General features: G+C 44.1%; 2 protein-coding genes across 2 annotated transcripts in view; both read right to left on the bottom strand.

The window, feature by feature from the left end:
• Window positions 1-569, bottom strand: part of dhx58 (DEXH (Asp-Glu-X-His) box polypeptide 58) — a 5,584-nt gene extending 5,015 nt beyond the window's left edge. Inside the window, exons 1-2 of the mRNA XM_031867734.1 lie at window positions 462-569; window positions 73-263 (exon numbers count right to left, since the gene is read on the bottom strand). Of these exons, the coding sequence (XP_031723594.1) occupies window positions 73-249 (177 nt within the window). The 5' untranslated portion in view covers window positions 250-263; window positions 462-569. The remainder of the gene's footprint in view (window positions 1-72; window positions 264-461) is intronic.
• Window positions 570-3,292: 2,723 nt separating this feature from the next.
• Window positions 3,293-9,379, bottom strand: part of kat2a (K(lysine) acetyltransferase 2A) — a 12,228-nt gene continuing 6,141 nt past the window's right edge. The window contains exons 4-19 of the mRNA XM_031867733.1: window positions 9,212-9,357; window positions 9,040-9,129; window positions 8,619-8,800; window positions 8,321-8,512; window positions 7,726-7,832; window positions 7,130-7,228; window positions 6,825-6,961; window positions 6,542-6,750; window positions 6,338-6,464; window positions 6,072-6,182; window positions 5,842-5,985; window positions 5,623-5,737; window positions 5,512-5,548; window positions 5,331-5,394; window positions 5,169-5,253; window positions 3,293-5,064 (exon numbers count right to left, since the gene is read on the bottom strand). Coding sequence (XP_031723593.1) covers window positions 4,871-5,064; window positions 5,169-5,253; window positions 5,331-5,394; window positions 5,512-5,548; window positions 5,623-5,737; window positions 5,842-5,985; window positions 6,072-6,182; window positions 6,338-6,464; window positions 6,542-6,750; window positions 6,825-6,961; window positions 7,130-7,228; window positions 7,726-7,832; window positions 8,321-8,512; window positions 8,619-8,800; window positions 9,040-9,129; window positions 9,212-9,357 — 2,039 coding nt within the window. The 3' untranslated portion in view covers window positions 3,293-4,870. The remainder of the gene's footprint in view (window positions 5,065-5,168; window positions 5,254-5,330; window positions 5,395-5,511; window positions 5,549-5,622; window positions 5,738-5,841; window positions 5,986-6,071; window positions 6,183-6,337; window positions 6,465-6,541; window positions 6,751-6,824; window positions 6,962-7,129; window positions 7,229-7,725; window positions 7,833-8,320; window positions 8,513-8,618; window positions 8,801-9,039; window positions 9,130-9,211; window positions 9,358-9,379) is intronic.

The raw sequence follows: 9,379 nt of genomic DNA, 5'->3' as shown, positions 1-9,379 counted from the left end.
GGGGGGTGCTGGCAGTGTCCCTACCAATGCTGAGACCAAACCTACGCCCTTGGCTGTGTGCCTTCTGTGTACCTTGTTTACCAGGACCACCACCTTAGCCTGAGGCGTTGTCTCCAGGTGTCTTTTGGCCACATAGACGGCAGCACGGGTCTTTCCACCTCCCGTCGGCAGCCAGATGATGATGTTTTCTCTCCGAAGAGCCCTTTCAACCACTTCCTCCTGGTATGGCCGCAGTTCTAAATCTGCCATCTTGCACTTCCCTCCTGTTTGACAACACATCAGAATTATAATATCGTGAAAAAAAGGACACAAGATCATACCAGTAGCTACATCAAAGACTGTGATCAATAACGCAATAAAGTCGGGCTGGATCAGAGTCGCTCTGAGAAAACAAACAAGCAATCTGAGAAGCCACGTCATGCATCTTTAAACTGTTAAAAAGTCTGCCTTTATTTACTCACTGCTCAGCTGTGTGGCGTATCTAGCTTCTCCTGGTCCACTACCGTCACACAGTGTCAGTCGTGGGGTTTTAAACTGCTGATCAGCTGTGCGATGTGGAGACGGGAAAACGAAAGTAAACGCTGTTTGATCTCTGACGGGGTTTGCTACTGAGGGAGGCTCTGGAGGAACAACAGTATAGTTCTTTACGCAGTGACAGGGGAAGCCTAAACTACAAAGACAATAGCTTATAGTATATAGTTAAAAATAAAAATTAAAGGCACTTTTAGGCCCACTTCTATATTTACATTTACATCCTATCTATGTATTTATTAAATTCGTGGCTTACAGCCAAGGTGTGTTTGTAGAGTGTTGAAAACGTCCTGAGTCTTTGCTTACCCCTTAAATGGGCCCTACTTGTTCATCGTTCCATCAGGAAAACAAAACTTACTGTTGTTGCTTGTGGTGAAGCAGGAAATCCCCATGCCTGCTTTAAATGTAACTTATGTAACTGGATCTGTTCTGCCCGCATAAACTTTGTTTTGCGGGACTTGGGTAAAGTCAATTTTAAGTCAAGCTAGACGTTGGAATTTGAAAGAAGCTGTGTAAATCTACACATATACCACCTTTTTTAGAGTGATAATGTCATGTAGAATAACAATCAGTGCAATCAGATGCACAGAAATAATATTAATAACCTGAATAAAAATTATTTAATGCTGTATTTATACAGAATAAATAATATGTTAAAATATTAACATTTCTATATAAGCAACATGCTAAGTTTACAACACATTCTGGGCTTGACTACCCCTACACATGTATAAAAACTAGGCACAAGGAGAATCACAGAATCAATGCAAAAGTAGAAATAGAAACTAAAGCACAATAGCCATAACGGATGAATTATCTCTACCCGTTTATAAAAGTATGGGTGAAAGAAACATCACAGCATAATTGGGGAAAAGTATAAATATACTTTATTCAAAACAATACATATACTACCAGAGTTATTGTCTTCTTAAATGTATTGCACATTTACAATATTAACCATAATTTGCCTGTTCAAGTGATTTACATGCAGAAAGCACTCAACATCCATGATGCCTTATATCCGTGATCAGGTGTGTGAGACGGAGAAACGAAACTTAAACCTGTATGTGTCCACAGAATGGTGCTACTGAGGGAGGCTCTGGAGCAACGACCGCTGCTCTTCACTTTGCAGTGACAGCGCAAGCTTGAACAGCACTGACAATAAGTAAACCTTTCACAAACCCTTTATAATCTAGCCATATGTGATCTTATATTTATCTTAGACTATATATGATGTGGCTTGCAGTTGGGTGTTTCACTGAAACTGAAAAAGGTTCGTCAGGTTGTGTGTACAGTACACCCTGAATGGGCCCTGCTTTTTGTTGCATCAGGAAAAGAAAACCTACAGGCTACTACAGACTCAAACAGAAGTACAGAAGAACTGATTTTTTTTTACACAGATGCACAATTATAGGCACCTATTTGGCCACAGACGCGCTTTCTGATCCACTATTTAACATACAAACTATTTCTGGATAGTTTAAGAGACAAATATGTACCAATTAAGCAGGTTACTGAAGATAGTTAAGGGATGCATTTGTTATTAAGCCTTAACTAAAGAAAGTTACTAAAGGTCCAAAGGCACTGAAAGCATCTGACGCACGCTTTTTAAAGTACACTTATTGTTTTAAATGGCCGAACATGCAGCTAAAGTGTTATGAGGTGCGTGAAACTGCCCCTTCTCCGTATAACCCAAGTGAGAACTGGGTCTGTATACTCGGCACAAAGTCACTTTTTCCAGTGAGTGTTGGCCTTCGCCTGGGTTGTTCCGTTTGTCTCAAGGCGCAGCCAGGGGGAGGCTCTGCTCTTTGCAGAGGATATGTGGTTCCATTGGCTCCTTCATACCGCAACGCTCAGCACACACTGGGGTGGTTTGCAGCAAAGTGTGAAGAGGTTGGGATGAAAGTCAGTACCTCCAAGTCTGAGGTCATGGTTCTTTGCCAGAAAACGTCGGATTGCACCCTCCGCGAGGGAGTTCAAGTATCTCGGGTTGTTGTTCACAAGTGAGGGTAAAATGGAGCGTGAGTTGGACAGGCGTTTCGGTTGCGGCGTCAGCAGTGATGCAGGCGTTGTTGTCCTTGTGGTGAAGGCTGGTGGTGGCAACGGTCTTGATTTACCAGTCCATCTACGTTCCGACACTCACCTATGGTCATGAGCTTTCGTTAGTGACCCAGAGAATGAGATCGGGGGGGGGTACAAGCGCACAAAATGACATCCGGAGGAAGTTTGGAGTAGAGCAGCTGCGTTGTGTTGAAAGGGGAACAGATGAGGTGGTCCAGGCATCTGATCAGGATGCCTCACTGTAGAGGTTTTCTGAGCAAGTCCAACTGGTAAGTGTTTTACATGCACCACGAGCCTTATGGTGCACATCAAACTGCTGTTGAGCATTAAATGAGGACCCAGAGACCAAAGGACGAAAATGTATGAAAGAAACTAAACTGGAATTTAATAATAACAGTCGCTTTAACAGGTTAAAATGACAAAAGTATTCATTTTGTAACTTGGTCGGATTTGTGTGCAAGACACTCAGCTAAAGATTGTTTTTGAGGTAAGATGTCACTCTCTAACACTGTACAACAATTGGTATGAGTGTTTAATAAACAACTCCAACAGACTAGATGTACTGCCTCATGGTGTTACGCCTCTTCCAAGTTGCAGTTTACATCAATGACTCTCCAAAATGTCAATATTTTATCCTGTCAGACATTTGTGTGAAATTGTCGTGAATAACAAATTAATTCTAGAGTTATGGCCAAAAACGTTTTGTGAAGTTTTTTATTTTGTCATGTCTGATATCCTCAAAATCTTTCAGCCAAAGTCAAGTGACTGAAGTTCACAACCTTTGTTTATATATATTATATAAACATATATATATGTATATGACAACTTTGTCATGAAGAGTTTTACAGTAAAACTAGACAGTAGCCATCCTCAAACAGGTGGAAACTTCACTCAGACTTATTAAGAAAGTCTGAAATGCAGCATCGGTAGATTGAGGGAAACGTACAGAATAGACAACCCTGAATAATGCAACGCTGACATCACTTCAGTAATTCCAAGCTAGTCATGAATCAAGTACAAAATAAACACACTCGCACACACATATACACAAGTCAATGAAACATTCAAAGTAACAACCTGCAACAACTATGGCTAAAAGTTTTTTAATGAATTCAAATTGTTAACTGTCCTAGCTTAACCACCCGCTACAGCTCGTGTATGGTGTGATAAATAACCCCCCCCCCCCCGACATCAACATAAACAACCCAGTAACCACCACAGACAGCGTGGCTGTACACTAAAGAGACGACTCAGCGTGTGTGTGTGTGTGTGTGTGCATACGACTGTACTACAGAGTCTAGCAACAGAACGAAACCATCAAGAACACCTGCGAGCTCAACTAACGTGTGACCTCATCCTGAAGGGTTGAATGAAACCCTGCCAGATGTGTGAACAGTGTGCGTCATGTTAACCGCATAGATTACGCATCCACCAGTGTTTTCGTGACGGCAACGATTGGGGAAATTATTTAGTTTTGACATATTTGATGCCCGGTCCATCATTAGCAACAAACGCTTTTTATTATCCGTCATCGATGCTTTTTTTCTTTTGGGAAGAATGTTGAAAATAATGTCGCTAAATGATAAATAATATTCAAAATACACTAAAGCTGTAACCATCACGTTCGGTATTTTGCACTTCATCAACAACTCACAACCGTGTTCCATTAATTATTCACCAACTGGTGGAATCGTTAGAGTACTCGAGAGTCAAAGTAGCTTGTTTTTAAGTATTTTAAGGACTCCGCCCCTCGGACAACGCTCGTCTTTATACGCATCATGAAGACGGACGGATGTTCAAGTGTCTGTCAGTAACGAAAGGCAGCGTGGCGGCTTCAGGTCCCGAGGTCCAGTTTCCTGTGAAAGAACTCTACACTACGTGTACTTCTGCTTGAGTGACAAGCTGTAAGCAAAGTGGAATGAACAAATGTCATCGCATGCGACAAAACCAAAATCAATCAAGACGATAAACAATGGTGGAAAGTGTGGCATTGTTATAACTTGGACCGATAACTTTGGTACACTTAATGAAACGCGTCGTCTTGACCCGCTGTGAGAAGTGGAAAAGAGGACGTGACAGAAGCTACCTTAAAGGTAATGCTGACACGCTCAATTAGAGCTGATATTACCAAAGCGGTTCTGTTTGTCCAACTATTCCAGTCACGTACATACCCCTTCTATTAACTCAGATATGACAATAGCGACGTTTTCCCTCGTCATCCGGGTTGAGTGAAAGTCGCCCCGCGTCGGTGTAGAAATGGGTAAATAACTCTCTCGTCTCATTTCTCGATCAGTCCTCCGTCTTTTAGTTTGAAGTAGAAGAACTTCTCCAAGGTGTTGGCACTCTTGCAGTACTCGCTGTCTGGAGGGTTGTACTCGCGACAGTTGGTGATGATTCGCTGCAGGTCGGCGATGAAAAGCTTCTTGGTCACATAGTATCGATTCTTAAGTCTCTCCGTCATGGTCTTCAGGTCTGCGGGAAAAAATTGAAAAAAAAAAGAAGAGAACAACGGTAAAAGTGAATTCATGATTTAATAAAGAGTTAGTGTTTAATCAAAGCGGCGGTCGGTCGCTCACCGATGGGAAAGCGGATGATCTCGTAGTAATCCGGAGCCTCGGATTTCTTCACCGGCTCCATGAAGGGCCAGGCATCGGGATGAGTCTGGAGGGATAGAGCCGCTGGTTAGTCTCTGTTCTCGTTACTCCTGTAGGTGCATGCGTGCTCCTGTCGACTCTTACCTTTATCTGGGCCAGGAGGTTCTTTAACATGTTGTACAACACGTCAGGGTCCTTCACCTCTTTCCTGCAAAACACGTGGAAAGGTAAGTGAGTCAGATACGGACTAAACTTCTTGTTATTGGTATTGATACGGTCAGTGTGGGACCCAGAGGGAAGACAGCAAAAGGTGCTTAATGTTTACCCTTTGTCCTTGTTACTGGGTTTCCATCCCGTCTCTCCTGGAAGAAAAAACTAATTTAAGTAATATGATAAAACAGATTATTATTTTGTTTCACACTAACCAAACACTCACTTATGCCGGGAATGCTCTCCACCGGGATCTGCCGTACGCCCTCTTTGAAGCAGGTCAGGCCTGGGTAAACCTTCCTGATCTGGATCTGTTTCCTCTCTATCAGCTTCTTAATAATCTGTTGTGACATTTAAGAAATATGTGATGTTAACAACTCAAAGATTCACAGCAGCAAACACACACGTTTTGGCTTTAACGAGAAGCTCTCGCAGCCTCACGTACCTCCTTCTGTCGTTTAATGATGTGAGAGAGCTCCGTGTAGGGGATCCTGGGGTTCAACTCGCACTCCATGAGGGTCGCTCCCTCGTAGTCTTTGATGTATCCCAGGTATCGGCTCTTCGGCACTTTGATGTCTTTGGAGAAGCCCTGCGAGGAGAGAACGGGTCAGTGAAAGGACGAGGTTTAGGGAGAGGACAGCAGCAGAGCTAATGCACGGCTCACGCCCGCAGTACCTGCTTCTTGAAGTAGCCGATGGCGTACTCGTCAGCGTAAGTGAGGAAATAGAGGATGTTGTGTTTGATGTGGTACTCCTTCAGGTGATTCATCAGGTGGGTCCCGTAGCCCTAAAATTAAGAAAAACAGAGAAAAGACTGTCAAAAATGTGTTTTCTCCTTATCAATTCATTTCATAGCTAAAGCTACAACTAGTGACAGAATGTTAACCAGCGCCTCGTTAGTCTGCTTGGCCCACCACAACTCTCTAAACGGTCATTGTTTACCTTAACTTGCTCGTTGGATGTGACGGCACAGAAGACGATCTCCGTGAAGCCCTGAGTGGGAAACATCCTAAAACAGATGCCTCCGATGACGCGGCCATCTTTGATAAGGGCTAGGGTCTTGTGCTTCCTGTGAAAGTCGGAGACGTCAGAAGAGTGTGCAGATGTGCGATGGCGACACAAGAGAACTAGAATAGATCTACTTACGGGTCAAACACCAGCCGTGTGATGTACTCTTTGGGCATGCGAGGTAATTGATGAGAGAAGACGTTCTGCAGGCCAACCAGCCACATCAGGATCTTCTTGTTGGACTTCTGGGAGAGCGAGTTCCCAATGACGTGGAACTCTATGATGCCCCGCCGCTCCTCCAGCCTGGCAGTCTCGTCACGGGCAGCGTTTGGAGTCAGAAGATTAGTCTAGCAAGATAAATAAAAAAAGTCAATATTTGGATCAAATCATACCTTTGGCCATCTGAGGCTGAACGACGTACCTCTGGTCCGAGCATAGCAGCAGGGTCGGTGATTGTCATCATGACTTCATTGACCAGCTCCATAGGAATGTCTCCCATCACACGGATCCGCTTGGCATCCTCCAGGGTCAGCGCCTCCGGGAGTTTGCGTTTCTCTCCTGAACAAACGGCGACATTGCTCCGATCAAAACAATGAGAGGAGTCGGCTAACAAGGATTTTAGAGCCATCATTAAACCCTCGTGGCTGTTTGTGAAGGTGACCCCCCCCCTTACGTATGTAGTCGCAGGTGTGTGTGTGTGACTCCACATAGTCAGAGCTGACAGACCTGTGGTGGGCTCTCCGGTGTCCATGCTGCCCAGAGAGGAGATGCTGCTCAGACCTTTGGGCAGCGCGGGGGAGCCGGACCCGGCAGCAGGACTGATCACTGCAACGCACAGGTGCACGATTACAAACCGCACAACTGCAAAAGCCAGCGATGATGTTTTCAGATGTTTTTTAAATAGCTCATTTAATTTCATACCGATAGAAGTATAATATACATTACATAAACTATAAATATACATGTGTTCTGTGTGACTCTTAACAAGGTACAATACCACTTCAATCAGGCTTTTGGAGTAACACTGCTAGACGCACATTGTTTCTGCACATGTGTATAGTTGTACAATGTGTATGTCCGATGGTATTGTTATTTATATAGCTTGTTGAATAAAATGTATCTTTCTTTGTTCCCAATCTGTTTCCTCATCATTAACCCTGGTTTTTTTTTTTGCATGTTGTAAAGTGTGACTTTCTTCTCTGGGGATCAGTGAAGGCATCGTTTTACATTCTGTAGTATCCAATAGGCTGAAACATCTGTGTTTTATAGTCCCAATAAAAGCGTCGCAGTTGATTGACTCGCGGGCGGTACACCTGCCTCACCTGTCTGATGGCCCAGCTGTGTGCCGTCAGCGGCCGGCATGGTGAAGTCAGCCTCCCAGATCGGTGAGTTGTCTCCGTAGATCTCCTCCTCCAGCATGGACAAGAACCTGACCACATTCAGAGGGAAAGGTTAGTACACGGGGAAATATCAACAAGAGGATCGCTATAGATTTACATACATTGGGCTATTTTCAGATAACTGAAAATAACTAATCTCTATATACTTGATTACAACACAAACAATATATGCACACTGATTGGTTCTTTAAAGCCTGAATTAAAGCTCTCAAATAATATGCTGTCAATAAAAACATGTTTGATGTTTGGTTCCCTCTTTCAAAATAATTTGAGCAATTTAAAACATTTTATTTGATAAATTAAGTCTTTGCAATAATAACGCATGCAAGCAAGCAAAGTGTATTTATATAACATTATATCGCATCTTTCACAGGCAACAGTCACAATTTCTCTCAGTCCATCTTAACTGAGCCACATATATGCAGACTCATTATACTGGCAGTGGTGAAGCAAATTCTCTCTCTCTCTCTCTCTCTCTCTCTCTCTCTCTCTCTCTCTCTCTAGAGAGTCAGCTTACTTGGGGAAGTGTGTGAGGATGAGAGTGCGTTTCTCTGGTAGCAGCTTGTCCTTCTCCACTCTGAACTTCTCCAGGAGCTGCCGTCGGGTCACAGTGAAGATGGACTTGAGCAGGCTGCGTCCGAACACGTGAGTGGTTTCATAGCGCGGCAAGCTGTCGTTGCTCTGGGGGACATGGCAGTAGCACAGCCACCTGGGAGCCACACGGGAAAATAGTTATTCTACAGACAGATATCAGCATCTACACAAGTCAAGTACAAGTAGAAGCATGTCCATGCGTCCCTTTAACAACAGCCCACCTTGTGTAGTCCACTTTGTATGCCGTCCCGTCATCTTTCTGGGTGCGCTGGCGATACTGCGTTGGCGTCTCCAGCTTCCAGTAATTTAGGCACAAGAGGAACATCTTTGACAGCTCAAACATGGTCTGCCTTTCCTTCGGTGCCAGGTGGCTGAACTTGTACTGAACAAAATTCAAAACCCCCTTTGGAGGAAAAGGAAACGAAAGATAAAGAAAAGGAGGCAGCGGGCGATGAATGAGAAATGTGACATTAGTCTGTCTATTTTCCACGGGTTGTGCACACGGGCCACCACCTATTGTCATATTACAAAACTATAGGATAAATAACAAGCATAAACATATGACAAGCATGCCTGTTGCTAGAGAAAGGCAGTACGATCCTGTTCAAAGCAACCTGGGGATTCTTCTAGTATCATGTTTACCTGCTCAATGTTGGGCTTCCCAAAGGGTGGACTTCCAAGGGATCCCTCTACGACCGGCTGGCTCATCTGCAGGATGCATTTCCTCAGCAGCTAAGGAGAACAGGGTGGATAAGACCTGGGCCACGGTGGTTTGCGTCACCCGTTACACCGATGCGAGACACGCTTTGCTTACCTTGAAAAGGTAGAAGTAGACCTGCTTGGTGTCAGTGTCCTCCTCTTTGTGCACGGACATGAAAAGGTTCTCCACGTCCACCACCATCCCCAGCAGCCTGTTAATCTCCTCCTCAGACACATTCTCCAAGTGGGACACATGGTCAGCTGTGAGTAAAAAGATGAAACA

This window comes from Anarrhichthys ocellatus, unplaced genomic scaffold (assembly GCF_004355925.1).
Source record: "Anarrhichthys ocellatus isolate YVR2014 unplaced genomic scaffold, GSC_Weel_1.0 scaffold40, whole genome shotgun sequence".
Taxonomy (NCBI): domain Eukaryota; kingdom Metazoa; phylum Chordata; class Actinopteri; order Perciformes; family Anarhichadidae; genus Anarrhichthys; species Anarrhichthys ocellatus.
Note: the sequence above shows the minus strand (reverse complement) of the source record. Positions and strands in the feature narration are given on the sequence as shown.